General features: G+C 43.2%; 1 protein-coding gene across 3 annotated transcripts; it reads right to left on the bottom strand.

Moving 5' to 3' along the window:
• Positions 1-85: 85 nt before the first annotated feature.
• grm1b (glutamate receptor, metabotropic 1b) lies at positions 86-24,309 on the bottom strand. Of its 3 annotated transcripts, none has more exons than XM_030391724.1 (11): positions 23,999-24,309; positions 21,727-22,557; positions 18,271-18,520; positions 11,611-11,846; positions 11,330-11,344; positions 9,989-10,000; positions 6,748-6,994; positions 6,268-6,436; positions 5,944-6,070; positions 3,772-4,699; positions 86-2,478 (listed from the first exon to the last, which is right to left on the bottom strand). In XM_030391724.1, the coding sequence occupies exons 2-11, from the start codon at positions 22,439-22,441 to the stop codon at positions 1,626-1,628; spliced, it is 3,552 nt and encodes a 1,183-aa protein (XP_030247584.1). In that variant the 5' UTR covers positions 22,442-22,557; positions 23,999-24,309; the 3' UTR covers positions 86-1,625. The 3 variants fall into 3 exon arrangements, with proteins under 3 accessions (XP_030247584.1, XP_030247585.1, XP_030247586.1); XM_030391726.1 differs by having other exon boundaries at positions 2,114-2,443; positions 23,999-24,301; XM_030391725.1 differs by lacking the exons at positions 9,989-10,000; positions 11,330-11,344 and having other exon boundaries at positions 23,999-24,302.
• Positions 24,310-24,843: the final 534 nt, after the last annotated feature.

The raw sequence follows: 24,843 nt of genomic DNA, 5'->3' as shown, positions 1-24,843 counted from the left end.
CCTTTACACAAAAGCCATGAATCTTTGACCTTTTGACTTGATTTGAAACAGTTATCGAGTCCATGAAACACAGGAGACAACAGCGTAGAAAATACTAAATTTACTCCAATCAAAGTGTCCTTTTCAATGCTCTACAGTAAATATTTGTTTAAAATGGCAGACTTTTATTTCATACTGTGTATCAGACTGCAGGTAGCTTATTCAGAATATTACGTATGACGGTAACAGTAGCACGTCTTCATCACATTATATGGTTCCGATAGGCTCTTAAACTCTAAAAGAAACTGACTGGTGTACACAACCAATCACACGTTAGCATACACAGGTAATAAGTCCTTTCTAAATACTGTAATGCATATAGATATCATCTGAATACCAAAATATGTTACACAATCCATACATTCACAAAACATATGTATGTCGTTTATCTTATACATAAATCCATGAAAGTAGATGTCTAATTATAAAAGATACACATTGTTGAGCTAGGTTAACTTGCATTTCAGGATCATAGAAATAAGATTGATGTACAAATAAATTAAAAAAACAACTTGAAAATGAAAATATGGCACTTGTCCTCTGCTACATTCGTGACACAGTCAGTGCATTTGCCTGGCAGTACTGCATCAATCAAAATTTCACAGGTAATTGCTCCGATGAGAACTCGAGTTGACACGTCACCTTTTTAATTTCATCAAGGAACATTTCATTTCTGCTCTCCTCGCTCGAAGCAGAAGTTAATTATGGAAAATATACTCATTCGCTTCCCTGCCAAAAGGTGGAGAACAAGATGTCACCAGTTGATACTAAATATGACACGACTGCCGGTAGATGGTTAGCATAGCTTAGCATAAAGGCGTCTAAAGATCATAAATTCCCACCAACACACCAGCACCTCTAAGCCTAACTAATTAAGACAATGAGAGTGTAAAAATGTCAATTTATGCATTAATTGTCACCTTTGGACAGAGTCGGGCTAGCTGTGCTCCATTTCCTGTTTCGAATGTTCATGCTAAACTAAGCTAACGGCTGCTAGCTGTAGCATCGTATTTAGTAGGCGTGGCCTCCATCTTGTCCTCAAACTCTCGCCAAACAAAGCAAACAGGTTTATTTTCCAGAATGTCAAACTACTCTGTAAACCTTTCTTTCGTTCACGATAGAGCACAAAACACAACATGTGTACATAAAAGCAGATTTTCTCGAAAAGATCTTGGCGACGAATTGTTTTTGCGATACAGACAAACTATATTCACCATCGGATCGCCCTGTTTAAAATCTGCAAACTAATCCGCTTTTTTATTTGTCCTATAATTATCAAATAAATCTATTTATATAATAAATGTACATACATAGACTGTCTTAGCTGTTTGTCTCATATTAATCCTAGAAGATTATGTTAGTTTATAAATATTCAAGTCAAATTCTTTCACTATCGTAGACAACATCTAAAAGAGTTTGAAAATGTGGCTCTTTGTTATTCACCCTTATCATGTAAAACCTAATAATTATAGAGTGAAAAATGACCACAGAATGACTTTTTCCTTATATAACATCATCATCATATACAGCACAAGTCATTATGAACTTTAAAATATGGTACAACTGGCAACACTGGGTCTGCTCCCTCACAGAGTCGAGGAGCTTTGCTTGAAGTCACTGAGGATGACAGAGGCGTACGTCATATTCGGAGGGCTGCACAAAATCGACTCGGACACCGGCGAATTGGGGAAGGGGCTCACCGGAGCGCCGGCGCAATCTCGGAAAGGAGAAGGAGGCATCAGAGCCAGAGAGTCCTCCATGGCTAATTTGTCCTCAACCAAGTCCTCCTCCTCGTGGATCTTGGCGTTGTTGTACATGTAGCCGTGAAGCAGGCCAAACTGCTCATTCTCCATCTCCTCCTCCTCCTCTAAAGGGGAGCCGGGCTCCTCGTCAAAAGGGTCAAGATGCAAAGGCAGGACCGGGTCCTGCTGGATGAGGTGCGCCTGGTGGTATACAGGCATGCCGCCGCTCACTGCCTCAGGCATGCTGATCATATTATTAAGCTCAGGGATGTCACTGGCGAATTTACGATTTACCACCATCTCCCCCTGGAGGTGGTCCATGTTGACATGCTGGGGGATGACACTGTTTGGCTGCAGATGCTCGGGGGTGTAGAGCTCCACCACCTCCTCCACGTCTTTCATATGCCCACAGGCGGGAATCTGCCCGTGGGCCATCATGGGGGGAGTGACGGGGGGATTGTATCTGACGGGGTCGCTCTCGTCCTCCTCAGCCACATTGTACAAAGTCTTAGTGCTGAGGTCCGAGAATTCCAGCGCCCTGTTTTGGTACGTATTAGTTAAGGGTTTGATGACAGCCATCTGATTGGAACCTGCTTCCTGTCTCTTCACATGCACTGACAGTCTGTGCCACATGTGATCCCCTTTTGGAGGATGTCTTGCACCTGGTTCAGACCATGACACAGACTTTCCATTAGAACTATGAACAAAATAAAGATGGCTGTTACTTTAGGAACCCAGGAAAAGTGGAGAAACATAACAGCATCTCTGGTTCATGTAAGAAAGAAAAAATATCTGAAAAATATGTATATTGTATGTAATGTTCCAGGGTATCTGCAGGTCTTGCAAAAGCTTTAAAAAAACCTTGTCTTTAGTTTCCACATTAAAAAGAGCCAGAGAAGGTATGTGAAGTCTAAAATTCACATATGTGTTAAAAATGTCCTTCTGCCTGCCATAGATAATAATGTTAATCATACAATGTTTTGGTGTTTGAACGTACATTAAAAGTGGGATTGTTTCGACAGTGGATGTGCACACAGGATGATGTTTGATCCATCTTTGTGGTGTTGGAACTATCAGTTAGGTATCTAAAAGTTCATCCACCCATAACGGGCAGGTGCTGACGTTTCATTGGTTAATGTCTCCATCTATTTGTCCTTGGGACAAGGTCACATCTATTAAAGGGGACATATTAGACACATTTTATTTTGGGTTACTACTAGAATAGGTTTACATGCTCCTGTGCTCAAAAACCACATCAGTTTCCTCAGACTGTCTGTATCTGCAGCGCTGTATTCCCCCTCTGACTGAACTGCTCTGTTTCAGCTCCTGCCTCTCTGCGGCCCTGCTCCTGAACACCCAGTCTGCCCTGATACATCAGTCTGACTCAGCTCTGCTCTGTCATTCTTTCAGCTTCCAGTTAGCTTCGATAGAGGCGTACATTTTGCAAATGTGGGCGAGGCGTTTCAGGAGCAGTGTTCTCTGTGGGAGAGAGGAGCTCCCGCTGGGGCGGACTTTCGGATTCTTAACTTTCAAGATCTTTTGCGTGCACGAGAACCTATACGACACACTGAAGGGAAGGAAAAAACTGATGAAGACATAATAAGTCTAAGTTAGTTTTATCATCGGGAATCAACATTTTTATCCTGTTGGAAAGTGCTAATAAAGACAGGAACATAATGCAGGCATTAAATTGAATACACTTCAAATGCAAGCTGGTGAATCCTGCAGAAACCCTGTGTTCTGTATTTATGATCCCACTTGTCATCCCTTAGCACACAGAGATGCTTGTTTTAATTTAACCGTGAGTTCAAAGGTTAAAATGACTGTGTGAATCGAGCACTGACCTACATCCGTCACACTTTACAACAGGTGTCCCTATGAGAGGGAATACAGTAAGACATCAGGTTCCCTTTGAGAGGGAATTACAGTAAAACCAGCATCCCCGAGGTGCCTCAGGAGCAGGACTCACAGATTCAATTAATGAACCTACCTGCCATTCCCAGTGTTCTTCTTCCTCTTGAACATGTTGAGCAGGCTGTTGCTCCGGCAGGCAATTTTCCCGTCTCCCACGTGCATGCGCACTGCATCGGAGGTGGTGAAGGCGCTGCGCACGTTTCGCTCTGGTTTGGCGAGGATGATGTACATCTTTGGGGTGAACATACAGCCCAGGGCCACAGTCACGCTCAGGCTCACGGAGAACGACGTGGTGATGATCTTGTAGTTGCTGCCGAAGTAGATGGGCACAAACGCCAGCCAGATTATACACGTGGTGTACATGGTGAAGGCGATGTATTTGGCCTCGTTGAAATTGGCAGGAACGTTGCGGGTCTTGAAGGCATAATAAGTGCAGCTCATGATGAGCAGGCCGTTGTAGCCCAGAGGGGCCACCACGCCCACGTTGCTGGTGTTGCAGATGAGGAAGACCTCTCTGATGCTGGGGTAGGATTTGATCGGTTCGGGAGGCTCCATGATGATGAGGGTAACCTCCAAGGTGAGCTGGACGCTGATCAGGATGGAGGCAATGACCACTTGAGCCCAAGCACTCATGAACCTCGGTTTCCTGGTGCAGATCTTCTTCTTGCTGCCGGCCAGAATGCGGGCGATGCGGTTGGTTTTGGTCACCAGGGCGGAGTAGCACATGGCAGCCGAGAGCCCGACAAGCAGCCTCTGGAGGTAGCAGGAGGCCACCGTGGGGCGGGCGATGAGGGTGAAGGGACACAGGTAGCCCAGGAAGATCCCCGCAAGGATGATGTAGCAGAGCTCCCGGCTGGAGGATTTGACCACAGGTGTGTCCCGATATAAGACGAAGATGAAGGCGACGAATGACGTGACCAGGATGCCCAGGCAGGAGAAAACCACCTGGATGATGGACTCTGGATTGCTCCACTCCAGGTAACGGAGAGGGATTGGCTCACAGCCTGAAAGGGATAAAAACACAGCAACATAAACACAGAAGCCACAGTACACTAAAAGCAGCTCATGAAATTTTCAGCCCTTCAGCGTCAGCTTGGTGGTTATATTTCTGAAAGAAAGAATGTAAAGAAAAATTGCATAAATAAAGTAATTTTAAGAAGAATTGAATGAAAAGTTGTATGTTTTCAAGGCTTTATTTTGTTTTTTTGACGTATTCAAAATTAAGCAAATGCATTTTAGCCTGAGAAAATACAGTAAGTCCCAAAGTAGGTTTTTAGCTCAACTATAAATAAACCCCTTTCTCCTCAGCCATGGCCAGGCTGGGCTGCAGCCAGCAGAGGAGGGGGGCAATGCACCAGGACAAAGTAAATCACTGCGTTTTTCACGGATCCAAATAAGAACCTCCTCTGTCGCTTCATGTCGAGAGCACGCTTTAAAAATATCTAATTTATGTTGTTTATTTATTCACTGTGTAACAGCTGATGGAGAGCTCGGGTTAGAAAAGTGCACCGTAATTTCTATGTCGTCCCCTGAACGCCACATCTCTTTATACCCAAAGGTCCTGTGGTTTAAAAAAAAAAAAAATTAAACAGCATGGAGGCAGGATGATCCTATTAAGAAAGTGTCTTGTCTTTGAACAGCACAGAAGGCCTTTTGAAAGTGGGCCAGAAGAGCGGTAAGTGAAGTAGGGCTGCTGTCGGATAAAATGGTGAAGATGATGAATGGCTCTCAGGTGTCATGGGAAAGCAATGAAAATAGGACAGAGCAGGTTTGCGAGATAGCGCTGCAGAAATCTTCACAGGACAAACTTTACAGAGTACATGCCGGGGGGGGAGGAGGGGAGAGGAACTTTTTTTTTTTTGCCGGAGCCTCTAATAAGACTCTGATAAGAATCGGCTCTTATCTCTGAAAGCATCAATCATGCAACAGGATCTCAGCCTGTGGCCACGCGAGTAACCTAAATTCATCTAAATTTAGATGGAAAAATTGCAGAACAGCAGAATTTCCTGTTCTAATCAGATCAGATGGGGCTTTATTGTCCTAATTTTACAGGGAGAATTAGGTGAATTGAAGCAACATTTGGGGAAATAAGTGTATTCACTGTCCTGACGAGCATTAGATGAGAGGATTTGAAACCGAGCCTGATTAAATCTGCCTTAGAGCACCTCTAAAGTTCACAGATTAACTTTATGTGTACGTTTTCTTTAATCCATACAGAAATGCACAGGTGAGTGGAGAGTACACCTACCCTCCAGTTCTTCGTCAGGCCACCAGCCCAGCTCGCAGGCCTTGCATGTGAACTCGTCCTGGACGAACTCGTTGTCCTTACAGGCGGTGCAGATCCAGCAGCAGCTCACCTCTCCCTTCCTGATCACCTGGTCAACGGAACGCGACAAAAACACTGCATCAACACGTAGCAAACCGAACTGCAGGGTGACGACCTTGAGAATTGCAGCACTAATGTTTTGAGAGCAGGGAATCCGATGCAAAGACTGAACTATAACGCTTCAGAGGTAACATGTCGTCACAATACGTCCTTAGCAGAATATCATCTCAAGGATTCGTCCCTCACCTTGATCTCTCCTTTGGAGCAGGGCTCGCTGCAGACAGAGCGGACCATGTCGCTGCGGTTCATCTGAATCAGCTCTTCATCCAGGCTCAGAATGCCCTCGTGCCAGGATCCGATGTTGATGTAGTCGAAAACACCGGGCTCGACGTGCTGGAAGTTCATGATCTCATACCTGAGAGTGGACAGAAGGTCGTGGCTTAGGGGAGGACGTGACTCAACAAGGTTTCAGCAGGAGGAATAGTGAGTAAAGAAATGTGCTGCCACTAAGCACAAATCTGCATGTTTTATCAGCGGGGGGGGGGGGGGGGGGCTGTCAGCTTGTTCATCAGTGACTCAGGGATTTATTTTTTTATTGCGGGGTGTGCAGACGAACCTGAACGCTGCTTTAATCACAGCATTTAGAATGAAATCCCCCCCCCTAAGAACGTTTGAAGAAATACTGCAATATTTCTAGACGAACGTGAAAGAGTGTTTGTGTTTTACCTCCCAGGTGAGTCGCCGTTCTCATCAAACCAGATGTCCTCCCCTGAAACCCCCGTGAAGGTCGTCTTGAGAAGGAAGTCCAGCAGGTGGCTGCCGTCGATGGGCTTCATGTTGTCGCAGAGCCCCACGTGGCCGGGGCACAGGTGAGTGTGCATGTCGTGCAGCCCGTGGGCCATGGCGTAGATGGCGTTGATGACGAAGCCCATCTTGCTGTCTTGAACGTAGTTGTCCTCCAGACTTTCATAACCTGCCCACACGTGAGAGAAAGGGTGAGGACTCGTCTCCAGGGACAGCTTTTGATTATTATGGAAAGCCTTACAGGAGGGGGGGGCTTCATTGCTGCAAGCGGTTGCATGTTATGCATTAAGAATTCATTCCTCAGCGTCAGGTCACTGCACAGGTGTGTCCAGCATGATGTAACATATTACAAAGGAGTGATAGGGTGCTCACGGATGCATTGTTGGATTGTTATTCTCAGAATTCAGGCAGCATGCTACACGCCTCCTCGCCTCAGCGGGAGGCTGCTTTAAAAGAACTGGAAGCCTCAGAAAATGGCTTCAGAGAAAACCTTTTGTTACCATGGCAAGACTCTCCGTTTCAGCATTCACGAGTCAGGATTAAATTAAGAGGTGGTCTGAAGCACTGCGAGATTGTGTCTCCTCAAGCAGACGAATTAAGCAACCGTTCTTACGGATTCCACTTCGTCGTTGCTTTTTTTTTTTTCTTTCCCTCAGACAAACACGATGTGAGACAGCAGCGATTCATATTTGGAAGCAAACAGCGTGTGACGTTCAAACACACCCTATCAGTTCAGTGTAATGCAAGCTAGAAGCAGAGGGAGCAGGTTGTTTAGTTGCTTTGTGTCAGAGTAAGATGACGAGTTAGTGTCGTTGCAGAGAGCTTCGTCATGCATTCGGTATATTCAGGTCAAACACGGGGCAGGTGCGGATGTTTTGGCTGTTTTTTGGGGGTGAAAAGCGTCTTTTCCTACAGCGCAGACACCTCTTTTGATGTCAGCACTCAGGTAACGAGGCAAAACGAAATCTTCCTCTCTACCAGATAACTGTGGGTCCTTTCAGTCATCAAGTACAGCAGCTTTCACTATGATCCACACATGTACATTCAGAGGATACTTACTGAGACCTTCTATAAAACGTTGTAAATGGTTAATGAATACTGTGTTAATGTGTTAATCTATAAACATTAACTGAATGGTCTCTCAAGTTTACAAATAGTTTATACGGCGTTTCATTGTGTGTTAACGGTTAAATAACTGTTAACTCAAGTTTAATCAACTATAAAAATAAATGTTTTTGATGATAGTTATTATAAAGTGTTGCCTAGTTTATTCATGACGCAATAATACTGTGAAAGTAGCTTAACTTTACGTGTTTAAGCAAGCTTATTGTTAAACCGTCAGCTAAAAGTAAGTAAATAAAAGGTCTAATTACCCTTTATTAGTATTTCTAGATGTGTACAATAATAATCTTCAACATATTGTCGGATTGTTTGTTTGTGGTTTGTTTTGCAGAATATCTAAAAACTTGATTATAATAGTTTTTTTAAACCATTTCTTAACATTGCAGTGCAGGAAGTTATAGTTTTTTTTATTTTATACATACTTTGGTAAGACTTTAAATTAGTAAACACACATTAATTATTAACTAGTTGCTTATCAGAATAAATATTAGAGACATATTGGCTCTACATCAGTTGTTATCAGTCTACAACTTCCAGGCTATAAAGAGCTTCGATGCCTTATAAGTTGGTAGTACCACAAAAATACTCATTCTCCTTTAATAACACGTCTAGTCTTACGTAACAGAACACAAAAAAGCAGCTCCAGCTATGAATTCATTATTTTTCAACACAGAAGATGCTCACCACTTCCAGTGAGGTCTTGCTCATTAATTATTCACCAGTCGTTTAACTCTTATTAACCCCCACAGGGCGGTCTAGTGAATTAATTATGAGACAAACCTCGCTTTAGAAGTGGGGAACATATTCTGAGGTAGATAGACGCCAGTAAGAGTTATTAACACTTGTAGTTTTGTTTTATTACATAAGAATCTAGCATATTTTTTACATGTTATTGAGGGAGAATGACAATTAGTGTACCACACTGAGCAAAGCATTTTAAGATAGTAGTTCACGAACAACAACTTTTATGTTTATGCTTTGAGGTAATTGAGGGAAAACTTAATGACCTAGTAGAATAGAATATGTTTGTGCAGAACAAGATATTAATATATTAATGTTTTAATTAATGTTTAAACTGCCACATGGACCGCAGTCAACTTTCCAGCTACAGCATGCACGACATTAAAGCTGTATTGTATTCCATCATAGGATTGTCTGTCAAAATGTTTTAGTTGATGCAAAATCTCAATATTAATCTAAAATCTAAAATGTTTGACAGAGATCTCACTTGCCTAACCTGTAATTTACACTGTCAGTTGCTACAACTGTGTAAAATTCACCGGCTTCACACAACAACATTTATCCGTGCGATACATGATGGGCTTCCTGAGCATCACCCTCCATCGCTCCATCGTGTATTTTCCTCTCACGCTTGTGTTAAATCAAGTAATGATCGGTAAAGAGGACTGCTGGGAAACTGACTGCCTGCGCAAACAAACACATAAACAGTCAATTCAGTTGGGTAGCAGCTGGCTGAGCGTCCGATGGGAGCTGCTGGTGATGACCTAGTTTAACAGCTCCTTGGCTTTGACGCTCGCCGAGCTGTGCGAGCTTCAGTCATGATGAAATGATGCCGTGATGTCAGCATGCAAGCAAGAGGACCTACTGCTGCACGTCGGGATTAGTCGGCTGCATGACAACTCAACCACTCTCTGTCCAAACATGAGTAAGACTGCAGTGTGCGATGCTTCTGGAAATATCTGGTTGCAACGCGGCTTTCGCTACTTCCTGGGGGCCACATGCAGGTTAAAGCCGGATCAGCCAGTTACCATCTCACTCAAATGTTATTGGGCTGTTTCGTACGACTGTCTTACGGGTGTGAGAGCACAAAGTGAGAGCAGATCAAGAGTCAATTGAGAGGCTCTCGCTGCAGTGTGAGGAGAACAAATACAAACATCCCAATAGCTTCATATATTAGAGGTTAACTGAGATTAATAGCAAGAGTCGCAGATGATGAGAGAAAATCCTTAATATCAGTCAACCTCTATGTATATTCCTACAGTGAGGAGCGTTATGGTTCCATTCAGAGGGATTCACTCACCGTCTTGGAGTTCTACACCAAAAAAATAAGTACAAAATAATAAAATAAAAAACAACAGAAGTGACAGGACAGCAGACAATAACCTCTATCTCCAGAGCTTCTACGAGCCAAAAGTAAAAATTTACTCTAATGAGAGCTTTTAAAATGCGATGCTTTGTAGGAATGAATAAAAAAGCTTGAGGTATGTGCGTAAGAAAGAAGAGAGGCTCTGTTCTTTTGAATAATTTGCAGATGCTGCGAAGAAATAAAGAAAAAGGAAAGTGAAGGGCTCTGGAAAAAAAATACAAATTTACTTGAGGAATCTTGAGCGCTTTCAACTGAAATGTAAAAAGTAATGGTTTTGTTTTGTGCTGCATGCATCATTTTATATTTACGTTCCACAATATGACTAATTTGAGATAATTTTGAGGTTTAGTTAAAGGGTAATTCCACCAATTTTACACACAAAAGGGTGTTGCCAGGTCTTGGGGTTACTACTGCGCTGCGTGTAATCTGACAAACTCTCCACTTACACGATGTCGTGTGACATATATCTGCCTTGCAAACCGCGCAGCCAACTCTGCAGTGTACTTCTATAGTTATCTCAGTGCTTTTCATCGGCAACTTAATTGAAACACTTCACTTTTCACAGTTCACTTTCTATATATTGTGAAAAGTTTACCTCATTGCTGGATAAGGGATTCAAATCCAGGCTAGCTGTCAGGCTAATTTCGCTAGTTAAAAACACCTACGGATCATCTAGATAATCAAAAATGTTAAAGATACTGTCTTCAAACAAGTATTTGAATTAAGTTACAGATAAAAACTGAGATAACTCTAGACTTTATACTGTAGAGTTGGCGCCAGAAACAGAAAGACATCACACTACCTGTACAGTGTGCAAGTGGAGATGCATTGTGGGTAGTGTAGGCACCAGGTTTTGACTGTTGGACTCATTGTGGACAATTAAAAAACAAGTAATCAAAATCGATACAGAAGAACCAGAGAATTATTATTTTTTTCATTCCACATTCCTCTTCAAAACATGGCGCCTACATTACCCACAATGCAACACTAGATGCAGCTTCCTCTGGAGCCACAAAAGTCTTAACACTACATTTTTCACATATGCAGTCGTACTCCCCGAGACACCACTTCAATGTGTAAAATTGGTGGCGTTACCCTTTAATATTGAAAACGTAAATATATATTCTGTAAATGTATCTTCCACAGAAATATGTATGAGCGGTATGTAAAAAGTATATTCTGGAAACGTGCTTGTTGAGCACCATTTCAGGAAACCAAGACGTTAAGCTAATGCATTGACTTTGTTCCTTTGTAAAAGAAAAGGATTTAATTTACCTAGATCATCATCCTCTGTACGGCCGAGTGTCACAGAAAATGAACAATATGAAACAAACGTTATTGGATTGACTCAGAGAGAATTCTACCCGCTGGCAGTCCAATTCATAATTAAAGAGCGTGTTCCAGTTTACGGGGCCTTTTGGCATCGTCCTCTGGGCATTGCACACATCAGAACAGTTAGAGAAGACAAGCTGATGTGCACGCTGGCGTAAAAAAAATGTCAACCAGAAAAACTGCAGGAGAAACAGCGTAATTGCCTGTCGAAATTGTTTAGCTACCTGAGCAGTTTCGTGCATAATTCAGGTTCTCCAGCGGGTGTCCGGGAAGGCGGCACTGAAACCGGTACTGCCAGAACTCGGGGAACCACGGGTTGCGGGTGTTGGTGCTGAGTTTGAGCTTCAGGAAGTAGTTGTCGAAGGAGGAGACCTCTTCGGACTGCAGCTTCACGGTGAGGCCGCCCACGGCCTCCTGTTCGTACCCCTCCACCACCTCCACCCGGTCTGCCCAGCCGTCACTGCAGAGAAACACAATGCAGATATTACCACCAGAACCGGATCGTGTCTCTCATGCTTTAACTTTACAAAATGAGTTACAGAGCTGAGCATCTGTTTGTCTGAGAAAATAAACACCAGGTGACCTCTGAAAACCCTGGAGGTCATTTTCAACACTTCCAGGATCCTCAAAGGTTTTTTTTTTTTAGACATCTGATTAACCAGTGGTGTGCACAAGGGGGGGGCAGGGGGTGGCCCCCCTCGTTGCCCAATTGTTGAAAAACGCGTGTTAAAGTGCCCTCTTGGGAGCCAAAACGCATGCTTAAGTGCCCTCGTGAGTGCCAAAACATGCGCTAAAGTGCCCTCTTGGGTGGCAAAAACGCGCGCTAAAGTGCCCTCTTAGGAGCCAAAATGTGTGCTAAAATGCCCTTCTTTTCGCCCCTGCCCTTCAAAAAACTGCCCCCATGGCTGGTTAAAACACGATAAACTGCCCTCTTGGGTGGCAAAAACGCACGCTAAAATGCCCTCATGAGTGCCAAAACATGCGCTAAAGTGCCCTCTTGGGTGGCAAAAACGTGCGCTAAAGTGCCCTCTTAGGAGCCAAAACGTGTGCTAAAATGCCCTGCTTTTCGCCCCTGCCCTTCAAAAAGTCTGTGCACGCCACTGTGATTAACAAATATTCTGTCTGCATCATGAAAAAAAAGACTCAGTTTTAAAATGTGGCTTTTAATTCCTCATTCAAACAAAAAATGTTGCCGGAGTTGGTGAATTGAAGGTGCCACACAGATTATTTTATATCAAAGTGAAACCACAATGTGAAACAAGAAGGGTTAGCTTGCAAAACTGTTATTTGTCTTTTGATTTATATTCCTAAATCATGTTTTTATTGTGCACTCCAGGGGTAAATCACAACCCAGTCGCCAGTATATAATTCTAATAGTTAACGTTTCTGCAAAGGCTGACAGGAAGGATACGAGGAGAAATTTCTTGTGGTTTTTGTGGCGACCAAAATATCTATTCTGAGCCAAACCATGTCGCTTTAATGCAAAGCTTTTCGTCTTGTTTAAGCTGGGAGGCTCAGGGCTCACTACTGGGAGGACATTTTCAAGGGTGTTGTTACTGCAACGCAACCAGAGGATCATTTCTGGCACATCAGAGACTCTATGTCTGCTGAGGAAACTGCAACGACTTCCTAACAGCAAAGACAATTTAACTGCAACACTGGAGAACATGTAAAACAACTCCATGTAAAGTCAAATGATCACTTTTTAGTGTGCCAGCTCTTCGGAGGCGATCTGGAGTGCCATCCAGTTAGAGTTTATGTGTTTTTTCCCCACATGTTCTTGTGGGTTCAACACAGTGTTCATCAGTACTGGCTGCAATTTGTGTGGAAAACAGATGTTCGTCAAATGACGGTAGCTGAAAACGTCTCCCGGCTCAGTTTAATTTCTATCACCAGGAGTCTCTCTATCAAAACAAGCGTTAGCAGCGTGGCATCATGGGAGTTGTTTTCATTTTTAACAACCACCATCTCTAATGAGGATCCATCTGAAGTGACTCCGGCAGAGTTGTTCACGGATGAAGAAATGTTTTAAAGTTTTATTTGCATTATTTTTAGTCCTGCACGCCGGCTTCCCTTCTCGCTCTCCGAGTCTCTCGGAGGTTTTAGCGACAGGCGAACAGACTTTGGCTTTTTCCATGTTTGAACACTGTTGGAAACATTTAGGGTAATGTAAGCGCCCAACTCAACAATATTTATAACAAAGGTCGAGTCATTTTTCACGTTTAAAAAACATAATTCTCTCATATATATAATGATGTATCTTTCTACATTGGTTTGATCCTAGAGGGCACTCTGTCATGTTTTATCTCCCACCACGGTGTTAGCGTGAATCAACTGGATATCTTTTAAAGAGACGTCGGGACATATATGCAGACGGCCATATCTGTTGCAACAAAACTGGATATATTTCAGCGACATTTCTGGACAATCTGTTATTTTGAATAAGATGATAGGTCAATTTCCAGCCATGTGTTCGGATCGGATTTTCAGCCTAACCCCATCCCGTACACCTCCCCCTTATAACATTTATTTCCTGCAACTCTTATAATTGTATGACAGATAACAAACAGTTGTCAGTTTCAGGCAGAAGGAAAGTTGTGACTCTGTCACTATGCAAGGGCCTCAGACTGAATCCTGCAGAAAAACCATCTCCCTTTTTGTTGCCCGGGCTTTATTTCTCCTTCAGCCTCCCTGCTGAGGGGCGTGGAGTGCTCACTGTACTTGCCGAAAGCAGAAGAAGAAAAAAAAGAGAAGGAAGTCAACACAACACAATCACAAGTCCGGCGAGAATTCACAGATGAGTTCTGTATCAGTACAATCTGCCTGGAGAGAAACGAGCTCCCACCTTCCACACAGACTCAGACTCTTAAGTGTGATTCTGTTTCTCAGCCGGCCCCAGTTTGTATTTATAGTTTACATCCTCGGCTGCGTTTTGATTAATCCATTCTGCATTGAATCTCGCACAAAAAGGACGATGATGGCGAGACAAGTGCTTCTGTTTGACACTTCAGATTTAAAAAAAATATTTGAGTTGCAAATGCTGCTTGAGGATTTTCAGAGCAGCTTTGGGCAGAGTGGGATGAAATCTGTGATGCATATGTGTGACTCCGCATGAAAAATGAAGGAAGGGAATAAGGAGTACAGAAAAATAGCATCTTCCCAAGGATATGCATATATATTTTTGGCTCCAAACTCAGATCTTCATGCGCAGAACGGCAACACTCGAATACCTTGATGAGCCAAAAACAAACCTCTAACGACCTGAGCAAACGTGTGATAAAAGCCTGACAACATGAATAAATTAATCACATTAAAAAAGGTGACATTGAGATTCTCTTTACTTTACAAATTAACACATTTACTCATTTACTTACATCTGGTTGTAACAAAGCAGCTCGGCTCCCTGCTGATGGTAAAGTCAGTTTATCCATCCAATTTGGTCCAGAATTACATATCTTAATAATTATTTGATGAATTTCACAAAGATTTGGGGCAGACATTAACGGCATCCTTAGGTTTTTGTGTAAAGTGTCTTGAATGTGAACGGGAAATTCACGTGAAGTCAGAACAACAACTTGGAGACCAAAATCTTGCTACGCGACTTCCCAACTTTGACCTAACGTACAGAGAAAAGTAGATATTACATTTTTTTTGCTCACGTGTAATTTGTAATATGGTTTTAGGTTGTATCAGTTAGTTGTGTCCATGTTTAGAGCTTTAACCCCGACAACAAGTCAGCTAGTCAGGTATAATAAAGCACGGACCAATCCTTTCAATCATTTTATGATTTACAGCTACAATTCGTAACTTTCTGGAGAAAAACTGTTGATTTTTATTCAAATACTGACGTGTTCGGTTGACAGCTCTGGTCCAAAAACATGCAAAGAACATGCTTAAACCATCTTTTTGTGAATCTAGGCTATTGAAAGAAGCTACAACGGTTAAATGATAGATGATCGACTAAATATTTCATGTGAGATCCAACAAAGGCTTGTAAGACGCAAGCTTTCAGCGAGGAGGTGAGCACTGAGGTATATAGATGAGTTTCTCACTAAAGCTTTTATCTCGGCAGCTACAGTGACGAGTTTGGCTTAAAATAAGGTGTAAATAATCAATCAATTTAGGATTCTTTGGCTTATGGAGCCCTGGTTAATGCTGGACAGAGCAATATGGAACAATTTTCTGCTTTTTCAAACGCTTGTGTTGCTGGGAAACTCCAGAAATATTTGGTGTGCTACTAAACTTCACCTGACTCTCCGTCAGCATGGGGGAACTGAATTTTAAATGTTTCTGTGAGCAACACTACATTAGGAAGCTACTGAGATTTTCCTGAAACAGTTAGCCGTTCTAATGCTGCTTCACAGGCTTTTCTCCACCCTGCAGAGACAAATGGATCTGGGGCGACAGGATAAATCTCTGTATTCCAACGAGAGTCATTTTAAGACACTGAATATGGCACAAAATACAGTTCATCCGCGGTACAAAAATACACCAGCCTGGTACAAAAACCCACATTTGTCGTATCCGAAGCCAAAAGCCCGTTTGGCCTGGCTGGCACTTCAAGAATGAGCTGACAATGGCTGTCCAGTGTGACAGGATCAACAGTACCTGGCCATCTGCTTCTCAGCATCACACTCCCTCCAGTCCAACACGTCGAGAGTGCCAGAAACCTGCAGCACTGACGTCAACGCACGGACAACACTGGACGGACTCACACCGCCAAGCTGGTATCACACACTCGTGAATCATGTGATTCAAGCAGCGGAGGCATTAATGGGAGAGCGAAGCCGGGAGTGTTTTTATGCAAATCTGAATTATGTTTTTGAGAGATTAATCCTGGAGGGAAGAAGCCGGACAGATTAGGAAGTCAAATGTTTGGGATCATAAAGACTGATGTGTTCTTTAATGTGATGGGAAGTTGTCTGTGGTGTGTGTGTGTGTTTTTGTGTGTGTGTGTGTGTGTGTGGGATCTGTGGTGTGAGGACAAGCCATTTCTTTCATCCTCCACACAGCAGAAGACGGATGGCGGATGACCAGCACCTCGGGCGTTCTCCATTGGCCCGCTGCACATTGCCTGCATGTGTTCACTTACTGCATTGCTCTAAAAAAAAAAAAAACATTTTCCTTTTTCAGTAGTCTCCTTGACCCAGAAAACACACACACACACATGCAACGCTCTCCCAAACTCACGCCCTCCTTATCTTTCCTTGGAGACTGTAGCTCAGTGCAAATTCAAGTGGAAGGGGTGAGAGCAAGTTTAGGCTTCATAACACCCAGTTTCTTTTTTTTTCTCCACATCATCTGGGTCGACTCTGGATCTGACTCCTTCTCTTCCGGCCTCACGTTAATGAACCGCTGCCCGTGAATTAACCACGGCGAGCTTTTATGGCAGCCTCGTTTTCAAGGTGCTGCTGAGCGGCTCCCTAACAGGACTCGAGGTGAGCCGAGACTCCACACAGAGGGAGTGTCTGCTGCGAGGTGCCGATACGAGCTTTGATGTTCCGCGGCTCCACACTCCCCGGCTTACGCTGGAGGTGCTGTCCCATATTAGCCCATCCTGCCTGTGATCTGACAGGGAGAGGGAGAGCTCGCTGCGTGGATGCATTATTCATCACCCAGCCTGACTCAAAGCATCTTCAGCTTTCAGAGGAACTCAAGTCCCAGTAGGAAGAGGAAAGAAAAAAAAAAAGAAGAAGATTTCGATTCCATATGAACTTGTAACATCCGTCCTGAGTGTGACTGAGTATTGTAACGCGGTGCTGTAATTCAAATGTGTTGTCCACACAGATTTGTGGAGTCATTGGCATGAAGGATTGACGATTTAGTGATTATCAGTTATTATTAGTAGGATTTTGGTAGGATTATTAGGAATAGGATTTTATGTCAAGAGCAGTAAGAACACAGCTGCAGGGATGTTTCATATTTTGAATACATTCTGCACTAATGACAGCTTGATACTTGCACAAAAACTTGTTCAGTGTACGGTGGATGCTTAAAATTGGAAAAGGAGTGTTGATTAAAATTGATTTCAGCTCCTTATTGTTTTCCCTTACATGCAATATTCATTTGTTTGATTGTTTTTTATGGAAATGTGGATATTTCAGATAAATCGGAAGACCGACTTTGGTTTGCATGTTCCGGCAGTTTCGCGCAAGGCAAGACCTGCCTTTAGTCTCAACGCGCTCTGGTCTTCTTCATGACTCGGTCTTGGTTTCGGTGGTCTCCACACTAATGCATGTTCTGTAAACGGTGGCACCAAACACACACTGAGCTCTCCGGATGTGTCAGCTGCATAGGAAAAATGGTTACTGATGACATTTTACAGCAATTATTAGCAAAAATAACACCCAGAAGGATATGAGTTCCTCAAAGATGAGAGGTGTAAGAATAATCCTGGGAAGCCCAGAGATGCCAAATTGATTTGGTGTGAGCAACATCTTTTTCTAATCACTTTATGATCGCAAGGCTTCCAGACACTTGGATTATGCTGGAGGAGCTATTTGGAGCCAATCAATGCTTTAACGCATTTGTTTTTTAATGTTTTGTACAGCATGTACCGCAGTTGTTTATAAGAAGGCTGCAACTCTGTTTTGCTGTGAAAAAAACAGAAATGTGTTTCACGTTTGGGTGAATCGTTCCTTTCAATCAAAGCTCTTGATCAGCTTCAAAATGTGGAGATTGTCTTCATTATCGCCACAAATGTCGTGAATCCACGTGGCACAGATAGCTGAAGTTATAAAGAATTGTTTTGTATATAATCTTCATCTATAAAGCACTAAGAGAAAGAATTCTTTTCATCCTTTCTCCCCTCCCCTTCTCCTCCAAAAAAAAAAACCCTGATGGAGAAAACAACATCTCCCGTGGGAGAGCAAACTCCAACAAACCTGCCAATTAGGAGGAACTCTCCAGCAACTCCGAGCCGTCTCATGGCCATGAGCAGCCCGCGGACTGTCATGCCTTCACAGAAGCAGACGACGACTCTGGCTTTCGGCAGACGCTCGCGCAGCTTCCTCAGCAGCCTGTCAAAGTGCTTCTCCCCGGCGTTACTGTAGATCTTGTCTGAGTGGGCGATGCAGAGGCCGTCCTGTGAAGCCAGCTCTTTGAACACTTCCATCCCGCTCTCGCCGTAGTTACCTGAGAAAAGACAAGAGGGGCTGCTGAGTTTCATTCAAGAAACGCGTCGTTTAAACATCTGAACGTGGTCTTTCGTCAGGGCGAGAACACATCGCCCCCTTTGGTGTTTTAAGTGGCCCGTTACGATTTCCTTTTATGGAATCAAGAGCAGAACAACTAGAGCAAACAGGGTGACCTCGACAGCTGTATCTGAGGACGCGGGGAGCACTTTTAGGTTACACCATCCCTGATAAACCTGAGAGTTTTTCTAAGAAGCTCCAGCATTTATGCAGAAATGTGCCTGCTTATTCATTTCATTGCCAAAGTGACATCTTCGTCTCAGTAAACACAGATGTCTTGCCAGGTTCTGTTCTGACTGGCTTCTTTTATCAGCTCATCACAAATACAGATGAGATTCCAGCAGCTGCTTTATGTGTATTTCACGTATGCGTGTCACATTTTGCCTTTGCTCAGCACTGTGGGTGGAATCTTAATTATTATGATCTGTATCCCAATTTATATATTCTAGAGACTGTATTCTTCATATTAGCTGTTATTCTTAAGAAGGATTTGCGGAAATGTAATGCTAAAGTGAGATTTCAAAAGAGAATCAAGAGTAAAAAGCACCTGGGTTTAGAAGAAAACGCCCAAAAGACACAACTTTACATCAGACACACGTGCATTAATTCAATATTATATATATATATAAATATTCCTCCCCAGCCCAGTCGTCTGGATACAATGGCAGTTAACCTTTCTGCAAACCACGGGCACGCTCACATTCCTGCGTACCATATCGACTTTTCTGCAAATCGAGTCACATCACGTTCACACTACATGTTTGTGACCTGACTTTTATCTCAGGAGGTGGAGGAGGGTGGAGGTGGTGTTACTGGCAAGAAGGCTGCCAAGCCAGTGACAGCAGTTCAAGACTGAGTTTCAACATTTGCAGGAGACCTTTGGGTAGATTTCCAGCCTTGTTTGTGCCGACAAAAAACAGGAAGCTGTGTTTGTGGTGAGCAATACTGGTCATTTAAGCCAAACAATGATCCCTAAACCACATGTTTCTTGTGTCGGAACCTAACCAGATCATCAGCACAGCCAAAGGACAAACTGAAAACCACAAGTTGCAACATAAAGAAAGGTATAGTTCCAACATATCTGTGTTTGTAGATGCATTAGTAGCATTTAAAGCCAGTGAAATATGACCAATGAGGAAAGAGCCCGATACATTTTAGCTGTAAATTGTATTATTAGTTATGTATGGTTGCTTTGTCCAACCTTTAAAGGTGAGAAATGACACAACAAGTGAACAAACAATTAACAAGTAAAATTGTCATTTTTCATACTTCCATTCTCAAGTGGACAAAGTGTGATTTTGAGACTGTTAACTCAAAGAAAACAAAAAGACGCTTTCGGATAACCGAGATGGAAAGTGTTTCTTTCGTTTCTTGTTCTTTGATGTTTCTTTATCTCGCCTGAGGTTTTTCTTTCCTTCAAGCTCTTGATTTTGTTGTGACAAACAGCATATTAGTCAAAACTGGTTCTTGATTAACTGATGATTCAGTCTGTCCGTGCAGTGTAAGAAAAGAGTGATGGATGTCCTTTACAATCACCCTAAAAACTCAAAAGAACATCTTTAAATTGTTTGCTTTGTCATATAAAACAGAGAAAAGCGGCAAATCCTCACCAACGAACGGCTGAAAAAACGAGTTTGGAATTTGCATTTGGCATCTGCACTTGTCAATGGACTAGCTGATTAATCAACTAATTGAGCTCTACTTACAACAGCAGCTGACACCTGCAGAAGCAACTACTCAAGGAAAGAAAAGAAAAGAAAAGAAAAGAAAAGAAAAGAAAAGAAGAAAGTCTCGGTAATGTGCAACTGGTCTTCACGGGCTTTGATGCATAAAGACGGGCCCTACATTCTCCACAAAGCTGGACCTCACAAAAAAGCGCCCGGGACACCATTTTTTCTCTCCTCCTCTGAAACTGCCCTCTATTTATACTGATATCCTGTAGATGAGCCTCACAGATGAGATCAAAACCATCTGCAGCCATCTGCTGTTAGAACAGCAGTCTAAATACGTCATTCACAGGATAAAACACTGTGTAATGTTGCAGCAAAACACAGCAGTGCACAGCTGGTGGGGACGGGTAAAATCTCCTGCCTCTGTGCTTAGATGAGTTTCTGATGAACCTTCTTTCTTGTGTAGTCTTGTCTTCAATTTGCCTCTCTGGTGTATCAACAGGAGTTTTGTCGCACACCTAGACTTTCACCGAAGACGCTGCTGTTCGTGTCTCATTTCAAACCGAAAGCACTTAACCCACATCACTGAGTAAAATAACGCAACACAGTTATTTCAGACCAAACTGTGATCTTTTTCTAAACCTGACCCAATTCTTTCAGTGCCTAAACCTAACAGAAAAACAACCATGCGATGACAAAGTTCCACTAAAATGCAGGTCTGATTTGCCAGTCACTGACCCGCTGGTCTTGCCCCATTTCAACCCAAAAGTTATTAACTTACGCCACTTTGGTGACACAACTTTTCAACTTTTCCTTAACCTAACCAAGTACTTTGGCTGCCTAAACCTAACAACACCCAATGTTAACCCTGTGATGACGGCGGTCTGCTCCTCGACATGAATGTTCCTCACCTGCGTGAGAGGAAATAACTCTCCTTACCACCAGGTAGCGGTGGTCAGAATTTAACAATCATAAAGGAGAACCGGAAGACTCAGGACTGCAGATGCACAAACTGTTGTTACGATAAAGCAGCAGTTTTTTTACACCACTCTTGCAAACATAGACATTTCTAATTGAATATTGTCTATAATGCCAATTTCACTGAAGAGATGGAGGCGTAAAATAAGGATAAATGTAAACCAATGGGTAAAATCATGACACCAAGGTGACAGACTCGAGAGGCCAACGAGCCAGGAAACATCACAAAAACTAGAGCCACAGTCACTTACGGACGGCCCGGACATCATCAGCCTTGTGTATCTAGTCCTATCAACGGTAAACTATGTCGTTTTGTAGGCCACTGTGACGTGTATGCAGTCGTTTAGGTTTCAGGCATGTTGATATGAGGGATTAAGAGTTAGGATACGGCTTCTTTTCCTGCTCCACCTGCTGACTGTCTCTTTTAATGTGTCTCTTGTGAGTCTCCCAACTTAACATGAGTGCAATAAATCACTGAAGCGAGAGCGATGTGGCTTACCCTCTGTGTGCACTGCAGACACATAGGTCCAGTTGTATCGTTTGACGATGTCCAGGAGGGCCCTGGCCTGAAGGGTGTCTGAGGGCACGACCCTGAGGAAGTACTTGAATAAGGTCTTATCACTGAGGTCGATACTGGTGGCAGAATAGGCGATCTGCGGGATGTTGAACAGCTGCAGGAGGTTTTGAACTTGAATGGCGACGGAGCTCGAGCCGGGCCCGATGACCCCCGCGATGGGCTTCTTGGTAGGCGGCGGCTGACTGGAAGGTACCCCCTCGATGCACCACCTGGAGCCGTCCCTCTCGTCCCTGATGGAGATGAGAGAGTCTCGTATGAACTCGATGCTCTGCTCCAGAGCAACGGAGGAGTGCCAGCAGGAGTCCCTGATCTCACAGCCCAGGGTGATGTTGGGCAACAGGTTGGGGTCCGAGTTAATCCGATCCAACGTGTGGAACATGGCCTCCACTCTCTGGATGCCGTACTGCTCGCGAACCTCCCCGCATTTCCTCTCCGCCACCTTCTCAGCCGAGGGTTGGTGGTGCACAGAGAAGAGGGCCCCGATTATAACATCCCCGTCCATCCTGGCCACCAGGCGAGAGGCAGAACTGGGCACCACCGACCTCTCATACTTGCCTTTAGACAGCACAAAGGCCTCGAACAGCAAAACGGGCAAGTACAGAATGCTGATGGCAGTCAGGTAAATCATATTCGACATTGTGCCACAGGTGCTGAGTGTTGAATCATGTCCACTTGGCCATAATGGAGGTCCATCAATCCACTTGGGAATGAAGTGGGGATTAAATCGGCTGCTTCTTCTTCAGTGGTGTCGCCCTGTATGTGAGACATGGAGCATTAAATCCCGCTTTTCACACACACTGCACCGGATCTCAAGACTCGGAATAAGACTTAGGAAAATGGCTCTAAAACATTATACACTGTACATTTAGAACAACAATGTTGCTGTTTCAATTGAAGTGATGTCACTTCTATTGTTTTAGAATGATTGCAAATTTGATATATTGCTTTTAATGCACTGTAATCTTTCTTTGTGTTGTTTTCATATGATAATATATCTAGCACTCTCTGGTTCCAGCTTCTGAATATGTGAAGATTTAAAGGCGCAATATGTCAGAAACAGCCAGCTGTCTAATTCATATTCCAAACAAACAGACGGCAGCACTTTACCAGAGTAACTGCTAACCCAGCTAATGTAACTGTGGCTAACTGCAGCTGCTATTAGCTAGTTAGCTCAGTTAGCCGTGCATTTAGAGCTCAGAACGCCGGGGAGTGTCGGTGTTTACACCTCTAGCTGGTTAGCGTTCTAACGTCAGTAGATAACCCTGCAACACAATACATAAACGTCATAACTTCACAATTTCTCATATTCTGTTAATAGTTTTAGATCATTTCTTAAATGTTTTCAACTAGAAAGCTGACATACTGCACCTTTAATGCTCCTCTTTGTCTGGAGAATTCATTCAAACTGTCACGTTAGGCTCTGAGAAATAGTGATTTTTGATTTTTAATGTGAATTTAAGTAATCAAACAATAGAGAGAATAATCAGCAGATGAATCAGTATTTAATATATGTGTTACTGTATCTGCAGCCTTACGTGTGACGCTCATTTGACTTCTCTAATGGTCGTTTCAATGGGTCACTCACATCACAATTTATCATAATCTCCCTCCTTCATTTTCTATCAGAAATCATGCAAAACAGAGTGAAAACAGGCATCAAAGTTCACACAAACAGGCACATTTATTGGACTCTTGTCGCAATAAAGTATGAAATGACCTACAGGAGGCAACATGGTAATATTTAAGGACACTAAATGCTCCATTTGAGGGATAAAAAGTCTCTTTAACTGGAATCCTTCAGAGTTTCAGCACCACGGACAGCTGCCTCCGTGGAGGATCTCATTCATTCAAGCTGATCTATTTCAACCTGCGACTGTGTCTTCAACTTTTACCCCTGAAAGCATCACATACAGACACTGGGATCAGTTGAATCCTCTTCTTTTTTTTTGTATATAAAAAACTGTCAGACAGCTGACTGAAGCTGCTTGGTCTCAGCTCCGCAGCCGGTGTCATTTACAGGACAACATTTCCAACATCGTCACCTACATCCACATGCATCCCAATTAGAGGGTGAAGCTTTACAGCCTAACAGAGCAGACTGAATATTCAAGCATGTTAAGCAGACGCTCCATATTAAAGAGGCAGTGTGTGTCTGCGAAGCACCGAGTCTAGTAACTGGGATGACTTCACCTACCTGCAGCAGGCGATTCGAGACATATCTGGTCTGTGTCTCTGGTGAAGCAGCCAGACTGGACTCAGGCTCTTCTGCTGAGAAAACACTGAGCAACTGACTCACTCACTCTCTCTCTCTCTCCTTCTCTCCCCCCTCTCTCTCTCTCTCTGTCTGTATGTGTCTCTCTCTCTCTCTGCACTGATCATGAAGTGCCCCCTTCTTCTCCTCTTCCTCACTGCATCTTGTAAGCGGGTCACACTCACTGCAGTGCCCCTGTTTCGAAGCCAAAATCCTTCCTCACACGTCAGAGGGCTGTTTCAGACAATCAGTTCATGGCATTTCTTTTCTTTTCTTTTTTCTTTTACAGAGTGTATCCAAGTGCACATGAAGGAGAAAAAAAAGGCAGACAATTCAAGAAATATGTAGCCTAAAATACAAGATGAAAATATAAAATCTATGTGAAGAAGGAGGTCGTTTATTCTGCTGACGAGAACTGTGAAGGGACTGGTCAAACTTCACATTATCAGTCCAGCTTCGTCGTGTCCGTCAGACAGATGTGATGCACCTGAAATGCACCGCTGCAGCCTTGAGAAGATCAAACTCTGCTGCCACCGTGCTGCTGATTTGCGGTACTGCATCCGCACCATGATTTTTAAATACAACTTAATACACAACTCTCCTTAACTTGGTTTTTTAATGATTTTAAGACGGATTTTTCTTGTTTACACAAGCTGATACACATCAGCCAATGATCATCTAACTGTTGATTGGTTCCCATTTTATTAATGATGCACGACACAATCATTCATTTTAGTTATTTAATTTTATAATCTAAACTTGATCTATTGACTCTTTAAGTGCGAACT

The sequence above is a fragment of the Sparus aurata genome, chromosome 16, assembly GCF_900880675.1.
Source record: "Sparus aurata chromosome 16, fSpaAur1.1, whole genome shotgun sequence".
Lineage (NCBI taxonomy): Eukaryota > Metazoa > Chordata > Actinopteri > Spariformes > Sparidae > Sparus > Sparus aurata.
This window is presented reverse-complemented; position numbering and strand designations above follow the sequence as displayed.